This window comes from Primulina eburnea, chromosome 4 (genome assembly GCF_022965805.1).
Source record: "Primulina eburnea isolate SZY01 chromosome 4, ASM2296580v1, whole genome shotgun sequence".
NCBI lineage: Eukaryota > Viridiplantae > Streptophyta > Magnoliopsida > Lamiales > Gesneriaceae > Primulina > Primulina eburnea.
In genome coordinates this window covers 38,604,946-38,626,552 of record NC_133104.1, presented here as the reverse complement: position 1 = coordinate 38,626,552, position 21,607 = coordinate 38,604,946, and the positions used below count along the sequence as shown (strand labels likewise).

Below are 21,607 nucleotides of genomic sequence, written 5' to 3'. Positions count from 1 at the left end.
CTTCCATGTAGTTGGAAAAAAATACGGGAATGCCCATCATTCATGGCGGTTTGTCGCATAGAGAGGTTCGGATTCTACAGTTCTCTTGCTTTTTATTTACTTTATTCATATTCTTCTTTATCCACGAATGAATGAATATTCTGTATCCATTCTCCCATAGAAAAATGGTCTTTCCTTGTTTTTAAAGTTCTAGTAAATGCCTAAAAATAAATAATCGACTAAATGCTCGATCAAACAAGTAAAGTATATGTTTTCTCAAAATTCTTTTCACTCCATTTGGATTAGGCATCAAGATTCGAATATAAGCCCTTGAGGCTTGAAAGGATATGAAATTCCACGCAAAGTTAATTCTGAAACGTCTTTATTCTTTTTTCCATTCTTTTGAACATCCAGCTTTATTCTTCAATCATCGTCGTTTTTTTATGTTCTTTGCTTTCAAAAACGTCTTCTCCTAAGACAAAATCCATTGGCCTAATAGCAAAAGAGTGACTCGTATGATTTTTGGTCCAAATCCCACTTGTATGAATAGTAGTTAGATTAGATAAAAAAATTCTCCAGCCTCCATTGTATAAAAAAAAGAAGCTTTCTCCTATCAACTTTATGTTTCACCATCCAACACTTGGATAAATCGCATGCAAGTATTATTTATTTACCATGATATTAACCGAGTTAATGATGTGTCTGCTCATTTCAACCATACAAACATATCAAATAGCATAAGAACCTTGTAATGTATCAGCTCTCCAAAATTACTCTCTAAAAGTACACAATCATCGACTTCGGAAGCTCAATAACTCAATTTACCAGGATTACACTTAGTTTTATAGAGCAGAGTCCACAAAAAAAATACTATCCAAAAGTACTAAACAATAATAAATAAGTATACATTCTATTAACCGCTTAAGTTGCAATCACATTTTCCTTCAAAGAATCATGCACCTTTTTTGTGTTTTCTTCACAAGGCTGTGATGTGACTGCCGAGATGGAGAATGACTTTTCTGAGTCTAAATTGACAAAACTAGTGCTTTGTTCGATCGAGAAGCCAAACACCACTGCACTCGGGATTGTAATCCATGAAAAACATTAACATAATGCCCGAAGTTCTTGATCGACCACAGATCCAACGTCTGTCTTTCTGAAGAAACAGGTTCAGAGGTAAGAAGCTTTTCAGCTTCATCGTTTGCCTCAGCTTGAAGTCTCCATTTCTACATAAAATGAAAAACAAATTGGTCATATAGAGGGCACTTTTGCTTGTTATAAATATTGGTAAATATTTAATGACACGGGTCTTCAAGATTCTCAATCTCCATAAATAGCATTATTTGATCAGCAACATTGTCCTGCAGAAGATAGATAATGTGGATACTTGTCTGTAATGAGAATTTACTCCATATTTTATTAATTTTGTGCATACCACATTGCTGACAGTTTCGGCAGCAAGAACTTCCAAATCCAGTTCTACTTCAATTTCTATCATCGAAGAAATCTGAAAAGACAATAAAAAAACTGTAAAGCACAATCATTTTCGAGTGATTTTTTAATATTTAGAATTTTTATGTATAACATACTCTAGCATAGCTTTCAATCAGCTCAATTCGATTCTTGAGAGAACTTTCCAATCCTTCACGTACCCTATCGACTTTACTTTTTCTAGCGCTAAAAGCAGAATGCAAATGCTAGTTAAGCAAACAAAAATGAAGCTTGTCGGTCTTATTATAAAAAAGAAAAAATTGGTACTAAAGTTAAGAAGTGATACTGAAAGATTTAAAGCTTACCGATAAGAAGGTTCTCCAACAGCATAAATTTTGTTCTCTAATTGGCACATTCGTGGGAGCATCCAAACCTTTTTTTACACAAACTTAAAAATTTCATCATAGAATCAAATGGCCATTTCAGATTCTGCATAATGACAGGATTGTTGCACAAAAAAAGTTTGTCCACTATACAAATTACTCAGATTTTAATTTTAATTAAAAAAAATCGGTTCTCATGAATCTTAAATCGAAATTTTGAAAATAATTACTGCAGCAGAGTTTTGTCTACATTTGATGACAAATACGATCATTAGAATACGAGTAGTACCTCATTTTCCACAGCTTGCTTCAACTCTCTTATCCGAGACTCGAGTAAATCGTACTGAGACAGAAGTTGTTGTCTAATGATCATTATCTCAACTGATCTTTAAGATAGCTGGAATCACAACATAAAACATTAATAATCATAGGACCAAGCATTTTCCACTGTTTGAAGCGATACAACTCAAATATTATTGATGTACAGCAGCTCAAACATCATATCTTCTAAGATTTTGCCACACATAATACATAGTTACTCCCAACAATGATTATAGGACCAAAGTAAGCTCTTGTTTGATATGAAAATACGACAAGATTTTTAAAAAATTCCTAAAAGATCTTACACCAACTTTCTATCAGCTTACGGACTTGCCTTGTTAAGTTATGGAAGAAACAGTCCACTAAAAGTTGCTCCAATTGCAAGTGAAGAAATTGCGGCAAGCAATATCAACTGCAGAAAGCTAGGATCTATTATTCCAGAGGCAGCATCTCCTGTGGCCAGCACCACAAGAACAGGAAATAATATAGATGGATTAAATATGGATGGGACCGAATCTTTTTGTGGGGCTCTCAACAGTCGAAATTCTTGGCAATCCCTGCAATTTTTCAGGCACATAGGCTCCTCAGGGTAGAATTTGGGCACTCTTGAACTCAATTTCAATAGGCCAAATTCTTGGTAAACACTCGACGGAGCTGCTAGGGCAATTGTCACTCTTTCACCTTCCTGAGTGGGTAAATAAACTGTTTCAGTAGCAAACATGTGAGTTCTAGCCAACCCAGAAGGAGTCTCCACCTGCAAGAGAGAAATAGTGGACAATACTGGGATTGAACCTTGTAATATCAACTAAAAAACGATGATCAGAGGTCTGAACAAAAATGTGATTATATTTAATATTAAATTATGTACCACAATGGAATGAACAGCTGCTGGAATGTTTTGCTTTAGTATCTGCAAGAACTGTAGCCCTCATTTCCGTGCAGGAACATCCAAGCCGTGTTCGGTAGGAGAAGATCCTTAGAAAAAGCGAATATCCCAGGATCAACACCATATGTATTTACATTCTGATTATTCTATTACCAACCAGAGAAAAAAATAAACAAAATAAGTCTCTGGCCAGTGACGATTGATATACCGACTCAATACCATATAGTTTGTGCACATGACTGATATCATAAATCGTAAAGATGACAAGAAGAAAGTATATATAAAGGAAAACAAGGCAATGAAACAAAAGAAAACAAATCAAAATTAAAGTAACCCTACCATGTTTCTTCTGATTCAATAGTGAGGATGTTTCCTGAAACTAGCTCAAACTGGCAGCGGCGCTTTGAACAAGACACAATCTGAAAAGATTTCGAGTTAATGTGACCACATATAGCAACAGAAAACATTTTATTCAGCCAAAAGAGAGGTAGCTGGAGCATATAACAGGACTCTAACATACAATATCATGATACGAGATAATCACACTTTCATTACCCTATTATGTGAACTAGTTCCACATAATAACAGGCAATTTATGCTCAATCTAAATCTCGGGGCACTACGATGTCTATTCATCTGTGGCTGTAAACAACCTACAGAAAAGCATTGGGGTGACTTATTTTGCAAGGTAATTGCAAAAATATTTATATCAATGGTAAAAAAAAGACCATCAAAGGAAGGATATACACTGGAAATTGGTACAGATAAAAATGATTTCAATGGGACGGTGAACTTATCTTTATTGAACATATCCAATAAACTTAGATACTCTCTAGTCTTGATTCATACTTGCTTTATTGGTGAATTTAATCATAAAGGAGCTAAATTACGTCTGGAATTGAAGGACAAGTAACCAGACAAACTGGTAAAGTCACAAAGTAGGATCACACTGTTCAATAAAGACCTTTAGTTTGTTTAACAGTAGCACAGTCGTCATCTTTGATCCATTATATTGTGAATGTAATCATAGAAATTAATGAAATATAGTAAAAGAGTTCTTTGTTCTCCTTCACAGACATCAAAATCAGCAGACAAAACAAAAATTCAACACTGATTTCATGCAGCATTACTTCCAAAAAGAATCTAGATATTTTAAGAGTATTGGATAATGACTGGATTTAGCATACAGACAAATTAAATGCACTTACCTGAATACTGTGCTGTGGTTGAGCCACAGCAGCGGCAATCATACAAGTTGGGCATCGAACTACCATTCCAAAAGGAACCTGCATATTCAAACTCAATGTTGTTAACAAGAAAAGGTTAAGAATTTAAATCAGAAACATGTATTCAGTTCCATCGAGAATTTACACACATTAAAACCAACAAGATAACTATTTCTAAATGATCTAACATAAACTGCCATTTGTGGCAACATATGACTAATTGAAGATCTAATTGATTCACCAATGGCTAATTTCATATAGGGTCCTTCTCTCTTGGTTTGTAGATTGATCCAAGTCCCAAAATGTGAAAGCTACAGACAAGTAACGATTTTAGATATAACATATACACATGTCATTGTATCATCAGCACTCATTACGATCCTCGAAATAGGAAGGTACAAGTATACATAAAGTTGTCAGAATGCACATTAGGAAAACACAACAAACTCAATTCAAGAACAAAGACCAGTCTGCCATTTCTCACTTATCAATATGATCAACAACAAGCAAATTTCAATCTTCAAAATCATGAGGATAGATGGAATCATTTCAAAGAAATGGCATTCCAATACTTATTCTGATTGCACCAGTGTATAACATTTCTGTAATTTTTATCAGAAAATATAATGGTTTTCATTTGTTGGATGCAAGCGTTTTCATAGGTCCTCTCTGCTTATTTAAGCTCACTAACTTGGTGGGAACATAATTTGAATCCCAAGAAAAAACTAATAAAAGAATGAACACACCGCACGCACGTGACCGCAAATCATCACATAAGCATGCATTCTACAACAAATAGAGGGAAAAACAAATTAACCAAGATATCTCCCAATAAGTTTCACTTAAGAAACCAGTATTCATAAAAGAACTTCTGGAAGTCGAGATCTTTTTTATATATATCAACCTCATTACTCCACAAAGGTCAAATAAACATTCTTCACCACAGTTCCACAAATCCCATAATTATAATATCATGCAAAATTATACCAGAGTAAAAGCTCGAGCGCGTGGAGGAAAAAACAGAGAGAGGCAACTCAGCATTGCCACGGTCAAGCGCAGCAGAAAGAATCAAATGACAATCAGAAGCACTAAAAAAACTCCATTTTTATGACTCTCTTCCGCAATCAAATCCAGCACCTCATCCGCGTCCTTGGCGGCAGCAACCCGACCCAACAACTCATCATCCAACAGTTCAGAAACCAACTTCCCTCCCTCAGACGACGATTCCGAATTCTAAGGTGCCGCAACAAGGTTCTCAGAAAGATGGAAACTTGAAAACGAAGGCTGTTCTTTGTGGGAAAAAGAAAGCAACAGTGGTGGTGTTTAGGTGGGTGGAAGGTGGGAAGAGGTAGTGACGGGGAGAAACAGCAGCACAATTGAAGAGTCGTGTGCATTGGTTTTCTGGATACAAATTTTGAGAATGCGGAAGAAAAATAAATGGACGGATTTTGGGAGTTGAACGAGGAGAACAAGAGAATGTAGACGAGGAATGTGAGTTCGTGAGGAAGACAAAATGGAAAATTATGGCGTAAACAAAGCAAAACAATGGAGGTGCGGGGAATCGAACCCCGTGCCTCTCGCATGCGAAGCGAGCGCTCTACCATATGAGCTACACCCCCTATCCGTAAAACTTCGCTTTTTATTTATTATATTATAACATTTAAACACTGTTAGAAGATAAAGATTAAAATTTTAATTATTGACTTTAACTAAACCACATATCAATTATAATAATTTGATTTGGTTCGGACCATTTTTTTTTTTTAAGAAAAACACAAATATATTCATTTTACAACGATCATTGGGGACATTCACTATTAACCATTCAATATTCGACAATAATTGAAGAGAAAAAGGAGCTTTATGGTCTGCTTTTACTTTTTGTACAAAATTCCCAATGCAATCCAAATGGTAAAATAAATAATAAATATGTACTATAAAATATTTGATTTCCTGTGGTATACTTCTTTCTTTTTAATGCCCCTTTATTTGTTGAGGGGTACAATTTTGTTCCCCATTTCTTGCCTGAAAATCAGTATTCAGTTATGCCTCTTCAGTATTAATCTTATTATTAGTTTCATGTTCTTTAAAAAAGTTTTTTCTTATAATAATATAATGAATTAAAAAAAATAAAAATGAAACTCTCATCTTCCAACACCTTATTCAATTATGTGACAAAGTTTGTGAGATAAAATTGATAACATTCTCTTATATTGACGTCAGCGTTGATAACATCATTATATGGTCCTACAATTAAGAGATGATGTTGTAAAAATGATGATGAAAAGTGATTTTTTTTTTATAATTTGATATTTTAAAAACAAAATAATTAAAACATGAATAAAAATACAATCCCAAAAATAAAGTTTAATTAAAAATACACATAATTAAAAAAACTTACATGCAATTAAAAAAATACAAACAACTAAATGTAACCAACTATGAACCAAATAAACTACTAACTGAATCGTTTACGAATAAATTTTTTTTACATCTTCGTATAATACTCATATTGAATGTCATTCAGATTTGGATCATTAAGAATTTTCCCTTTGATTTTATATATAAATATATATATATATATATATATATATGTGTGTGTGTGTGTGTGTGTGTGTGTGTGTGTGTGTGTGTGTGTGTGTATATAAGAATTTATTAAATTTCAATTTTTCTTAAAAAAAAATCAGAATTTATATATTCATCTCAAATGATGATTCACATTGTTTGAATGCTTCCAATTCACTTTGTTAGTTCTTTTCAATGGTTTTGTTGATTCCGATTGTTGCTGTGTGTGTGATCTTTAAGGGCTCAAAGATATAACGTGGTTCGGCTGTGTATCACAGCCTACATCCACGGAGAAGAAAGCCACCCTTGTATTATTCAATAACCAAGAAAGATTGAGTTACAACACACTCGAAAAAATTCAGAAAGATTACAACTCTACTGTCAAGCTTTGATCCTTGATCGTGCAGTGAGTTCTCATGCCTTCTCTCGTGTATCTCTATGCTCTTCTCTTTTCTTGTTTTTTCCTCCTTGAGTCCTTCTCGTACTTATACGTTTCCCAATTGGACCCAACCACCTTCCTCCTGGCCCATGGTGTAGCATTGCCAAGCCCACCATTTCCCAGATAGAAGACCCAATCCAATAGTAGGACCAAGCTTTGAGATAATTATTCACAATCTCCACCTTTTTCTCCAAGTTTGGCTCATTCTCCAGTAGTTCTTAAACTACTCTGCCTCCACTGCATTTACCAACTCCAGACAGTGCTTGAACTTGGCATGTGGCAGTGCTTTTGTTAACATATCCGCTGGGTTATGTTCCGTAGATATTTTCTCAAGTATAATATCTCCTTTTGATGTCACATCCCTTACAAAATGTAGCTTTACATCTATGTGCTTGGACCTCTCATGATACACTTGATGTTTTGCCAAGTGTATGGCACTTTGATTATCACAATGAACTGTCACTTGTTCTTGTTTTACACCAAGCTCAGATATAATCCCTCTTAGCCACATTGCCTCCTTTATTGCCTCTGAAACGGCTATAAACTCGGCTTCTGTCGTGGAAAGCGCCACCACTGACTGCAGAACAGCCTTCCAACTGATAGCAGTCCCATACATTGTAAATATGTATCCTGTTATAGACTTTCTAGTATCTATATTCCCAGCGTAATCAGTATCTACATATCCTGTTATTGGGCATGTGTTTTCTCTTTGTTTCTTGAATACTAGCCCCACATTTTCTGTTCCTTTAATGTATCTCATTGTCCACTTTAAAGTCTCCCAATGAGGTAGCCCCGGGTTAGCCATAAACCTGGTAATTATATTTATAGCATATGCCAGGTCCGGCCTACTACATACCATGCCATACATGATGCTCCCTACCCCACTAGCATATGGTTTGGACAGCATATCTTCCACTTCCTTTTCATTCTTTGGTGACTGCTCATTAGATAGCCTCAGGTGTTGTCCAATGGGAGTGGTAACCACTTTCGAGTTCTGCATGTTAAACCTTACTAGGACCTTTCGAAGATATGCACTCTGACTTAATCTCAGAGTCTTTTCCAGGCGATCTCTGGTTATGTCCATTCCTAATATCCGTTTTGCTTCCCCTAGATTTTTCATTTCGAACTCACGGCTGAGTTTTTCCTTAAGATTTACTATCTCAGACTTGTGACTGCTTGCTATGAGTATGTCGTCTACGTATAGGAGAAGGTATATCAGCACTTGTTCTCCTTCCCTCTTAATATAGACACAGCTATCATAGTTGCTCCTTGAGAAATTTATGCTTTCCATGAACTCGTCAAACCTCTTATTCCATTGTCGAGGGCTTTGTTTTAGCCCATACAATGACTTCTTCAATAGGCACACCTTCTCTTTACTTTCTGGTTTGACATATCCCTCTGGTTGATTCATAAAGATGGTCTCCTCAAGGTCACCATGTAGGAAAGCGGTCTTCACGTCAAGTTGTTCCAATTCAAGATCGAGTTGAGTGACTAGGGCCAATAGAAGTCTTATTGAGCAGTGCTTAACGACTGGAGAATACACTTCATTGAAGTCTATTCCTTCTAGTTGCGCATATCCCTTAGCAACTAGTCTAGCCTTGTATTTAAACTTCTCATCTCCGGGAGCTGACTCTTTCAGCTTGTAGATCCATTTACATCCAAGTGTTTTTCTTTCCCTTGGTTTCTCAACAAGTTGCCAAGTGTTGTTTTTCATCAATGAGTCCATTTCTTCATTCATTGCTTCAACCCATTTTTCTCTCTGTTTGCTGGCAAGTGCCTCCTTGTAGGAAGAGGGTTCTGTTTGTTCTATTAATTCAGCAACATTTAGAGCATACCAGGCAAGGTCAGCCTGTCCATATCTTTGGGGAGGTTTGATTTCCCTTTTCTCTCTGTCTCGTACCAGATTATAAGAGTTATCATCTTTTATTTGAAGATCAGTCTCAGATTCCTCCCTTTCCATAATTCTTTCTGTTTGATTTTCCCTTGGTAGCTCCACCTGAACTTGTGTTTCCATTTCTCCCAAATTTTCCACTTCAGAACAGTCTTCCTTAACTTTGTATCCCATTTTGGATTCATCAAACACTACATCTCTTGAGTTGAAACACCGTGGCCCCTTTGTTTCCAGGTTCCAGACTTTGTACCCTTTTACTCCCTCGGGGTAGCCAATGAATATGCATCTCAGGGCTCTTGGTTCTAGCTTATCTTGTCTAATGTGAGCATATGCAAGACACCCGAATGTTCTCAGTATCGAGTAGTCTGCAGGCTTACCACTCCATAGCTCTATAGGAGTTTTGAAATTAATTGCACTTGAAGGGCATCTATTGACTAGATAGCATGCTGTTGATAAAGTTTCTCCCCAAAATGGTTTTGGTAGACCTGCGTTAATAATCATGCATCTCACCCTTTCCAATAGGGTGCGGTTCATCCTCTCTGCCAATCCATTTTGTTGAGGGTTCCCTGCCACAGTTTTGTGTCTTGTGATACCCCTTACTTTACATAGCTCATTGAATTTTTCTGATAGGTATTCCAATCCATTATCTGTTCTCAAGTGTTTCACTTTTCTGTAATATTTATTTTCAACTTTCAGCAGCCATTCTTTGAATTTGGTTGCTGCCTCATCTTTACTTTTCAGAATGAAAATCCAAACTCTTCTTGAGTAGTCGTCAATGATTGTCATGAAATACTTGCCTCCTCCATGAGTTTCTGTTTTGGATGGTCCCCATAAATCAGAGTGAATGTACTCTAGTGGCTTTGTAGTTGAGTGTTTGGCTTGAGAGAACTTCATTTTCTTTGATTTTCCAAGAACACATTGTTCGCAAAAGTCAAGCTCATTAATTTTGTCTCCGCACAGAAGGCCCTGCTTTGCCAGTTCCATTAATCCTTTTTCACCTACATGGCCAAGACGTAAGTGCCACATCTTGGTTTTATCCTGATTCAGTTGTGCTACAGCTGACCCGCCAACTATTGTGTCTCCTTCAAGGAAGTATAACGAGTTTGTTTTGATGGCTTTCATTACTACCATGGATCCCTTTAAAACTTTCATCTGTCCATTTTCAGACTTAAATGTATGTCCACTTGAGTCCAAAGTGCCCAGTGATATCAAATTTCTTTTGAGTTCGGGTACGTATCTTACATTTCTTAGAAGCCTATCCACTCCATCATACATCCTGATTCTTATTGAGCCTATTCCTTTGATTTTACAGGCCTTATTGTTCCCCAATAGGACTGAACCATTTTCTGATTCTTGGATATCTTCAAACCAAGATTTTACCGGGCACATGTGAAAAGAGCATCCCGAATCTAGTATCCACCCATCGCTTGGACCTTCATCAGTTACTGCCAATACTTCTGCGGATTCATAACCGTCGTAAGCTATTGACACTTCCCCGGTATCGGAAGATTTATCAATGTGTTTCTTCCTCCTCTCGGGGCAATTTCGTTTGAAGTGACCCTCCTTATGGCATATGAAACATTTAAGTTTCCCTTGGCTTTGAGATCTTGATCGGTTCTTGAAAGTTCTTGGTGCTCGCTTCTCATTCCTTCCTCTAACATTTAGGCTCTCACCAAGTTTATCTCCATTAGCTTGAATTCTCTTCTGCAACTCTTTGGATTTCAGCGCCGATTGAACCTCTTCGAGGGTAATCGTTTGTTCTCTTCCATACAACATTGCATCTCGAAAATTCTCATAGGATCTTGGGAGGGCATTTAACAATATCAGAGCCTTATCTTCATCCTCGAGCTTCACTTCGATGTTCTCAAGATCATCTACAATCTTTGTGTATCCTTCAATCTGATCTTCAAGATTGGAGTCATCTGGGATCTTAAACGAGTATAATCTTTGTTTCATGTATAATCGATTTGCCAGTGACTTGGTCATATATAGACTTTCAAGCTTTCCCCATACAGCAGCAGCTGATTTCTCCCTAGCCACTTCTCGAAGAGGTTTATCTCCCAGGCAGAGAATAATTGCACTATGTGCCTTTTCCAGAATTTCATCCCTGTCTTTTATAGTGGTTGACATTTCTTCCTTCCTCTTGAGAGCTTCAACCAGGCCCTGTTGGATTAATACCGCTCGCATCTTGATTCTCCATAGTGAGAAATCGTTCTTGCCGGTGAATTTTTCTATTTCACTCTTCATCGATCCCATTGATTCTTGTGAGGTTCTTGATTTGTTCCCACAGACGGCGCCACTTGTTAGTTCTTTTCAATGGTTTTGTTGATTCCGATTGTTGCTGTGTGTGTGATCTTTAAGGGCTCAAAGATATAACGTGGTTCGGCTGTGTATCACAGCCTACATCCACGGAGAAGAAAGCCACCCTTGTATTATTCAATAACCAAGAAAGATTGAGTTACAACACACTCGAAAAAATTCAGAAAGATTACAACTCTACTGTCAAGCTTTGATCCTTGATCGTGCAGTGAGTTCTCATGCCTTCTCTCGTGTATCTCTATGCTCTTTTCTTTTCTTGTTTTTTCCTCCTTGAGTCCTTCTCGTACTTATACGTTTCCCAATTGGACCCAACCACCATCCTCCTGGCCCATGGTGTAGCATTGCCAAGCCCACCATTTCCCAGATAGAAGACCCAATCCAATAGTAGGACCAAGCTTTGAGATAATTATTCACACACTTATTTTGAAAAACGAGCATTCGTTTCGCAACATCCGTGAATTATTGTCCCGTGTTGTCCGGTATACATACTTTACATCCATTTGGCAACTCATTATTATATTCATTCCAAACCAATCCTCCAAAAACTAACATTGCTTTGATCATTGTCAAATATCGGATGGGTGTAAATGTTTCACCATGTTTTTGTGAGACGTTCATCTTCGATATCTTTCCAATATTTCCTTGTGACACGTTAACCCCATCGCCGACAATAATCTTCTTCCCTTTCTTTTTTGGTTTGGAGTAGGGACTTCATTAGGATTTTGAGATAATTGAGTTTGGTTGGACGTAAAACTCAATACGAATAATGAGAATTTAATTGAGAAGAATTTGGTGAAAGAATGTCGATATAATCATTTCTCCATAGATCTATTTTGTATTTCGATAGAAAATAAAATGAAAGAGTAAAAAACTTTGATTGTTGGAATAAAAATAGAAGAAATTGCGAGTTTTTGAATGTGTAATGAAGCTAATTTATAGAAGAATGATTGGATTTTAAAAAAATGGTCATTGGTGATTTATCATTATTTTAAAAAAAATCTAATTTTCCGATTTTAATGCTTTTATTTTTGTAATTAATTTTTTTATGATTGAGATAGATATGATCGTTGATCTTCAACTTGCCAGACCATCCCAGTCTTTTTTTTTTTTTTTTTTTTTTTTGAGTCTTTAACGGCCAGATTCATTTGATCATTGATTTAATTTTTAAAAAACACTAAAAAAAGAAAAGAAAAGTGGACATAAAAATATAATAACTAAAATGGACAAGAAGTAAAATAACTCAACTCGTCTATGTATGTATGTATGTATGTATGTATATCTCCGTTATTCCGTATCCTCTTGCATTTCTTCAATAATGCTATCCAAACGAGGCCTCCAAACCAAACCATTTTCCCTACTTCGTTGTATCTCTTTCAAAACATCTTCAAGCCTTTTCCCTCCTTTGTTTTTCACCTCAAGCAGAAGCCACTCCAATTCATCCTTTGTCAGCACTATTTTTACGCTCGTTTTCCCACTCTTCTTGGCCTCTATATTTTCATCGCGATTCGGCTCTTTTTCACGGGGTTTCTTCTCTTTTTGTGGGGTACTTTTCTTGCAAGAATTGATGCAATTTCCCATTCTTAATTTTAGTGTATCCCTCTTGGAAAAAAACATATATATGGGCTTGTGTTGTTGTTTGATGAACAAAGAATGAGTCGTTTATTCAGTCATGGAGTAAGAGTTTATAGGAGTAGTGGTTACGGTGCATGTGAGTGTGTGGACCCTTTTTATTGAATTTTTAAACACAATCATTAATCAACATCTTATTGATAAATTGTTCGTGTTTTGTCTTGGAGTAGATCTATTATGAGATGGTCTCACGAATCTTTACTTGTGAGAAGACTCAATCTTACCGATATTCATAATAAAAAATAATACTATTAGCATAAAAAATAATATTTTTTCAAGGATGATTCAAATAAGAGATTTGTCTCACAAAATACGATCTGGGAGACCGTCTCACGTAAATTTTTATAAATGTCTTGACACATGTGATCTATATCATTGATATAGAGAGAATTAAAGAGAGATAAACACACTACGCGCGTGTGTATAAAGATTTTACGTATAAATTAGACATAAAATTGAAATTACCTAATTGAATTTAATGTACGTACTCCAATATGTTCAAAATCAATACAAATGGAGAAACTAAAATAAAAGCAGAATGTGGAAAATAAAAGTTGAGGGAGTTTAGTATGAGAAAAAACATGCATTATGGTTTGTAAGAACGGATTGAGAAAGTTGGATTGAGAAAGTTGACAATTTTTTTCTTACTATTGTATCCCTTAATACGTGACTAAGCTCTCATATGTTTGAGGACATAAAAAGTAATATTTTTTCATGGGTGACCCAAATAAGAGATTCGTCTCACAAATACGACCCATGAGACCGTCTCACACAAGTTTTTGTCATTAGTAAGAGGTCCTCTTTAAAGATATTTAATATTATATGTTACATATGAATAATTTTTTTAAAAAAATAATCAGTTTTATTAAGATTTTTATACTAAGAGTATTACTTTTCATTATGAATATCGGTAGGATTGACCGTCTCAAAAATAAAGATTCGTAAGACTGTCTCACAAAAGACCTACTCATCTTTGAATTCCCAATGCATCTATCTACTCGAGAGTCAATGGACCTTTATCAATTTAAGTTCAAATCTTTATTTCTAGACCCCACGATAATTAAATTTTTATTATAAATTAACCCGTACGATAAGCAAATTTACCAACTTTACTATAGAACAATTGTGCAAATGAAGAAATTTTGGTGTGAACTCTTTAAATTTGGAGATAAAATATAGCACTTGGACCGTTTCAGCACGAGTTGCTAAAATCTTTTGTCCTAATACAACGCATCGGTCTAAAAGAGAGATTGCCAAAAATTTATCGGAAAACGATATCAAATCTTGCTTTATTTATTTGTACCATGGACTGACTAATTTTTCGTGTATTTGCTGACTGATCTGTATTTAAAAATAAAAAATAAAGATATGGAAATTTCCCATGATTAAGCCTTTGAATTTGGAATACATTGCGTAAGTAAAAATTTTGAGGCAAAAACTTGTGTGAGACGGTTTCACGGTCGTATTCGTGAGATAGATCTCTTATTTGGGTTATCCATGAAAAAATATGCTAAGGATATCACTTTTTATTGTAAATATACACTATGGTTGACTTGTTTCACAGATTAAAATCCGTAAGACGGTCTCACATGAGATTCACTCAAATTTTGATGAGGAATTGTTTATTTGGTGTGTTTTAATTGAAGAAAATTTTGTTCTAAAAAAATTATGAATAGAACTTGAAAATTATTGGTGTTCCGTGATATTGATAAAAAGATAACAATAGGGTCGTATTATAATATCGAGAGCATGTATTATTCTGTAAATATATAAATTTGGCAAAAAAATGTTCAAGATGTATCTGGGTTAGTATTTTGAAAAATTAATCGCGGTTTTACATGAAAAATTAGGCTTACGGTTTCAAGCGGTTGGTTTCGGTTTACGGTTTTTTAATGAAAAATATTACAATATATATCCTAATTTATTTGAAAATAACAACAATATATTGTCTTCAAATATAAAATATAGTTCAAAGCATATAAATATCAAAATAGATAAAAGAATAATCGAGCCCTAGCAATAAAAGCGCCGGTTAACTAGATTCAAAACAAAGTTAATAATTTAACAAATCAACACATTCACAACAAAAATGACATTTACACTATTTTATCTTATTTTTTTTACTTTCAAACTTCAAATAAAATATTGTAGCAAAAGAAATAAATATTTTAATAAAAGACTAATATGAAAAATAATTAAGAAAAAATAAGTTTTATTTGTAAGGATAATAATTTTGAAGAGAGTTGGGATAAAATGAACGATGACTTATTTATTTGAATATGTTATTTACAAATTATTATAATTCTAGCCCTAATATTATGAAAAGCGGTTTAGGCGGTGTGGTTTGATGTGTTTCTTGACAAAAAAAAAATTCCGAACCGCGCATGCGGTGCGGTTTATAATTAATATTTTTAATCGCGGTTTCTATAAAATATTATGAACAACGGTGCGGTACAATTCGGTTCGAGCGGTTAATAAAAAATTTTGATCACTCTTAGTTGATACCAAAAATATATAAATCAATACTTTAATTGTACCAAAAAAATTTTAATATAAAGCACCAAAATCGTTAATTATTTTGGTTCCCAAATAATAATTTATTTACTTGAATCAATTCAGTTGCTACTTGTTAAGCCAAAACATGTGGTAACTGTTTAAATATATAACTAAAAATCATATTTCACGTCCATAATTATGACTAAGTTGTTTATGATAATTTATGAACAAGTGCTTTAATATAAAATTATCGTATCTGAAATAGTTAATAATCAAATATCATTTATTATTAATATATTTTTAATTTTTTATATCGATTTTCTTTCATAAACAAACATATAAACCTACCTAGAAAATACAGAAACTTTTTTTTTTTTTGCATTAAAAAGTACATATATATATCCCAAACTCGAGTTTGGATTTACAGATTCAAAGACAATTTATCCCTTATAAAATAATTATTTTTAAACTCAATTTGTCCTTATTTACGTGATTTTTATTCATCTGTAGCTGACTCTGGCTTGAGAGAGAATCTAAAAATAAGTCTTCACTTTTTTTTGTAATATAAATTCTTAAAACATATTTAAAACAGATTAATAAGCATCTCTTATTTAAAAAAAATATGGAACACGTAATATCCATTTAAAAATAAACACAAATGATTCATAATTTAACCAAATTCCTTGATTCTAGAGCAGGAGACGCTTGTTAATTAACTAACATAAGCAAGTAGCAAAAACTTTTAAAATATATATATAATTGGACACATTTTATGACACCCTCCACATTCCATGACCCATTAACCAAACATGAGCCGGGACTTCTCCCTGCAACTATGAAGGTTAGGTTCCCCGAAATGCATACAAGACATAAAAGCACCGAGTATAGATAATACGAGGCCAAAAAGTTATTAGTAGTTACATGAGATCCACGGTTCACAAGAACAAAACATAAAGATCATCGATTCTTCATATAGGGAGAGCCAAAAACTAGGCATTCCAGATTTTTCGAGATTGAAGAGTACATGCACCAACGTATGGATAAATATGCAGCAGCAGTTAGATTCCAAGGACTTACGGCATGCGTTTTCTCTTCTTGGCAAGATTTTCGAAAACCTGCTGGATATCTTCAGTTGTAACAGTCTTCGAGGGGTCGGAGGATTCCTGCAAACAAAGTGTCAGACGTTTTTTTTTCCTTTTTTAAACATGAATTCCATTATTTTCAGATATATTTAGTAGCAGACATACCAGGAAGGTTCGAAGCTCATTCTTCATGTCAGCTATACCACTTAATATCTCCATTTTCTCCACATGACCAAGATTATTGAGAAATTTCATTTCTACACCCTCCTGTTTCTGTAAATTTTCATCCCGTTTCTGTTTTGCCATGCTCTCGTACTCAGCAATTGAGTCCTCTTTGTCGAGCAAGTAACCAACTCCCTTCTTGGCATAGAAGTCTGCACATTTTTTACATTTGCAGATGATGTCTCTCCAGCCTTTGGAGAGAAACATAGCCTTGTTTCTGTCAAGTGATGGCGAAGTTTCAACCAGGTCTATTTCAAGAATACATTTCGAATGTTGACCATTAACTGCATCTGCTGCATTAGCTTCCGTAGGTGCAGTATCAGAATTAACATTATTTATGGCATAGCCAACAGAAGAACTTCCATTATCAAGCGCCTCGGATGTCATGACAGCAGGAGCGGTTTCCAGAACTGCCTTTTCCTTCAAAGATTTTGAAGGATCTGGTGATGAAAAAGTTTGGGGATAGTACGTCAAAAAAGAGCAAACAACAGCACATCCCTGGCAGATGAAATCCTCGTATTGAGGCTCACCTTCTTCATCTTTTGGGATCTGTGAAAACAAAAGGATGTTGTTACACCCTATGGTTCTAGAGCACAATATTACAATAAAAATTAGAAACTTTTGTGTTACATAGTTAAACCCTCTGAATTGAACCTAGCGAATCAAATTCCATTGTCAACCTTGATCAAAAAGCTTCAGTCAAGATATACTTCCCCATGACATACTAGTGATTCCCGGTGCAATTTTAAGCTTTCTTCAGAATGACACAGAGGACTTTTGCATGATGGAAACAAAACTTTGAAGAGACAATTGCTTGTCTTTGAACTTCGAATCCAAGTTCAATTCACATCTTTACATGCCTTGCGTCCTAGCAAAGAACTTTTTTCATGAAGGAAAGGGTCTCCACTGCTTCCTCTTGCCAGTTTCATGAACATTTCGATATTTAATATTTTGAAAAATAACTTATGTAAGGTAGTGAAAAGAAAAAGGAACTGGTGAAGATTTCATACCAATTCCGAAGTGCGTTGTGACAAGGTATACCTAGTAAGTAGGAACTAAAAAAAATGCAGGAGGGAACGAATAGTGAAAAAGAGATTACTCGCCTGATGACATCAGCAACAATTCAAATTTTCAAATTCCACCCAAGTTTAGCAATATTTGATTAATTCAGTAATCATGATTCCCCAATATATTTATCTACAAAGATCGTTTCACACCTAACGAAAAGGGAAGGACACTCATGATAGCGTAATTCATTTTGTTATGTGTATCATACAAGAATTTGTTGCTTTTATGTGACAATCACATCGATAACACTTTCACAAATCTCAAGCTTTCAAATTTCATCATCAGCATTTGCATTAAAAACCATATATGCATCCAAATCTTAATGATAAGAGGGATATGGAAACTTATTAACAACTTCAGCACGTTAGCGCAAGCATCCATTACGCCTCTGAGAAAAGATAGTCATAAAAAAAGCTGCAAACCTTATCAATATCCTGAAGACTGATATGCTCCTCATGAAACCAATCCTCGCAGATACAGCATTGAATCATCTCCACTTGTTCTTCAGCATTTGGATCAGGGTAGGGCAGATCACATGTGCAGTAAGTGCCTCTGAAGTTATGATTGTACATGTTCTCTAAATTTTCCACCTCTTTGTTAGCTAAAAGCTTGCAGAAGAACTCACCAAATTTTGAATTTCCACAATCACACCTAAAATTCCTTTTTGTCCACAGTTCCACGATCTTTTTCAAACAGTAAGAAGAGTAATTTAACATCTTTTAGCATAATAAAACAAGAAACAGATGCCCAACATCAAGCTAACAAATGAAATTCGAAAAAGTAGAGAATAATGCATTTAGTAGCCGCATCCTCTTTGGAAGCACAATAGCCAATCATTCTTACACTTACATTTGGGTCAGGATATCATGAACATTCTCTGTATGCAAGGTTCAATGGACAGCGCACTTGTATGTGTAGTCATTTTTTAGTTAACGTTTTATAAATATCAGATTAACAAACTCCGAACATCCCTGCCAATTTTGATCTGAGGCAGGGGAGTTATGGAGATTGTTTTCAACAGCACGTAGAATGAATATAAATTGTAGAGTAGTAGAGTTATAGAACAACCTTTTCTCTTTGAGGGAATTGAAAGAAGAACATAAACAGATATCCACTGAAATCATTCCATGTAAAGGCGTAGGTAGCGTGATGAAGTAACAATTTAATACTTATACGGAACATTCATAAGCATAATCAACAGTAAATTCTATTTTTTTGAAACAACTATTGCAAATCTAATCTCTAGTCACAATAATGAAAAGGTGCCTAAAGAACATCTACTGAAACTTTGGTCTACCATACTGCCTAGTTTGTAAAATGATATGAGATATACCTCATGGCCATCATGGCAAGACAAGCTACAGGCTGTACACACTCCAGCATTTCCACCTGGTGTGCAGGTCAAACATGAGAAAATTGCTTGCCTCTTCATATATCCATTACCGTAGGTGCACTCCTTGCCCTCATCACCTCCCAGTACCAAATCTGCTTCCTTTAAATATATTTATGCAAAAGGAAAGGATCAACTATACTTAGAGCACCAATTAAAATCCTCGAAAGCGAAAAAGGAAGAAAGAATTAAAATAGAATGGGGTAAAGTATTGCAATCAAATATTTATTGACTCTCTAATTCAATTCTGTTATCAACCAAATTAATTTCCAACCAAAGGCAGACTCATCCATTACTCAATTGTAGCTCAATTTTAATCTATTTAAATCAATGACATCTAAAACATTCTAAAATGATTAGTTGACACGATAAGCAAGTCTTTTTAACAGCTAACAAACATTTGTTTTGCATCAAATATGAAACAATAAATGAATGTGCTCTCAGGTAAAGACATGTTGAGTGAAGGTTTAAATTCCCATATTTGGGTTGACTGGCGCTGATTTTGTAACCAATAATTCCTTACCAACCAATGAGCAGCCACACTGACTCATAAACGAAGACACACGTGGACACCATCAACAGGATATATGAACAAGACAAAATTGTGAAGTTTCAGAATAACACCAAGAACTCCAAAAAGTTTAGTTAGAATTAAATGCAGGCCTTCCGAAATCACAGGCATCAGCCATCAGATTTTACACTCTGCTGCATTGTATACAGTTAAACTATGGATGACATCAATTACTAAAGCCTATTACAATATAATATACAGATATAAACACTCCATAACTGCCTATTTCACCATCAAATTGAAAATCTGTATTCTCTTAATTGAAAAATACATGATAAATATTAAATTCAAGCCTCACATCTTCGCGCAAGATCAAATCTAAATTCCGGGATATCTTTCAGCGACATTTCCTCAACTACATCCGAATTCTGTAGTAAAGCTAACCTATTGTTATTTTTTTCCTTGACAAGTCCAACATCTCAATAACAAATAAACCCCACTCTATCAAAATCAGATCTTCCTAGAAAAAAACGAAATAAATTGTAACTAGAAACGACAAAGATACCACATAATTTACTGACCAGCTCTTCTTCTTCGACGGCCTTGATGTAATCTCCGATTGAAATCGTGGGCTCGCTATCAGCTTCATTTTCAAACACGTCAGCCATTTTCAGCAAACCCTATCAACGAAATAATTAAAAAACCAAAAAAAAAATCATTTGTATGTTTATCGAGATTGAAACCCTTAAAGTAAAGAATTGATTTATTCGTCAAGGAAATGTAACAAAATACCGAATTTTATAAACAGATAAGAAACCCTACCTGCTAGAGTACGGGAAGATAGAAACAATCGGAGATGATACTTTCTCCAAATCCAGCAATGAACTACACGGAGAGTAATAATTCGTATTGAATAAGAGAGATACGATACTAAATAAGGGTTCTCCACCACGTACAGCCACGGGGCATGAATAATTTGGTGCAAAAACACTCTGGGTGGATCTTTCCCGCCAATTTTGGGGAAAATAATGATGCAATAAAATATGATACGAAGAATTGAAAGTTGTGGAAAAATATAAATTAATTAAAGAAAAATAAACTTATCGATTATTTGTTTTATATTATTTTTGAGAGACAATTGCTTAGGAACATCTTATTTTTCAGATATCCAAAAAAAAAAAAAAAGGTTTAGATCATAATGTGCTGCTAGTCCAAAATGATTTTATAGCCATTGATTCGTGGATTAAGATAAAAACTTGAGTTAGATGGTCTCATAAGTCGTATTTTGTGAGATGGATATCTTATTTAGGTCATCCATGAAAAATATTACTTTTTATGCTAAGAGTATTGATTTTTATTGTGAATATCGGTAGGGTTGACCCGTCTCACAGATAAAGATTCGTGTGTCCGTCTCACAAAAGACCTACTCATAGATTAATATGATTTATCGATTCATTTTAATGGCAGTGCTATTTACTCGGCATATTCTAACTATACTATTAAATATTTAATGGAGTTCTAATAGAGATGCCAAATTAATTCAATTAAATATCAATAAACGTGTTAGAAAATATTTTGACCAGTCTTTTTGAAACCAAATCCATCGATAACCGACCACTGGTCCAGTATAAACCTACTTTGTAATTTGTAAATCATGTTAACGATTAAACTTGTCAAAACAAGTCATGAACTGGTCGTGACCGATGAATGGGTAAAAAGCTGATATGAATGGTTCATCATTTTTTTTAATTTTTAAATTTTGTTAGAAT

At 34.8% G+C, this 21,607-nt stretch overlaps 1 protein-coding gene, 1 long non-coding RNA gene, 1 other non-coding gene and 1 pseudogene across 4 annotated transcripts; all 4 read right to left on the bottom strand.

The window, feature by feature from the left end:
* Positions 1 to 628: 628 nt before the first annotated feature.
* LOC140830279 (uncharacterized) lies at positions 629 to 4,426 on the bottom strand (annotated as a pseudogene).
* A 6-nt stretch (positions 4,427 to 4,432) lies between these two features.
* LOC140831175 (uncharacterized) lies at positions 4,433 to 5,794 on the bottom strand. The gene is made up of 2 exons (XR_012117801.1): positions 5,214 to 5,794; positions 4,433 to 5,094 (listed from the first exon to the last, which is right to left on the bottom strand). It is a non-coding gene; the product is annotated as an uncharacterized lncRNA (long non-coding RNA).
* Positions 5,773 to 5,845, bottom strand: TRNAA-CGC (transfer RNA alanine (anticodon CGC)). The gene has a single exon. It is a non-coding gene; the product is annotated as a tRNA-Ala (tRNA).
* A 10,590-nt stretch (positions 5,846 to 16,435) lies between these two features.
* Positions 16,436 to 20,882, bottom strand: LOC140831174 (uncharacterized). Of its 2 annotated transcripts, none has more exons than XM_073194975.1 (6): positions 20,661 to 20,882; positions 20,420 to 20,518; positions 19,271 to 19,429; positions 18,360 to 18,620; positions 16,813 to 17,418; positions 16,436 to 16,728 (listed from the first exon to the last, which is right to left on the bottom strand). In XM_073194975.1, exons 2-6 carry the CDS (start codon positions 20,504 to 20,506, stop codon positions 16,639 to 16,641), a joined length of 1,203 nt encoding a protein of 400 aa, XP_073051076.1. In that variant the 5' UTR covers positions 20,507 to 20,518; positions 20,661 to 20,882; the 3' UTR covers positions 16,436 to 16,638. The 2 variants fall into 2 exon arrangements, with proteins under 2 accessions (XP_073051076.1, XP_073051077.1); XM_073194976.1 differs by having other exon boundaries at positions 19,271 to 19,422; positions 20,661 to 20,866.
* Between the last annotated feature and the right edge of the window lie 725 nt (positions 20,883 to 21,607).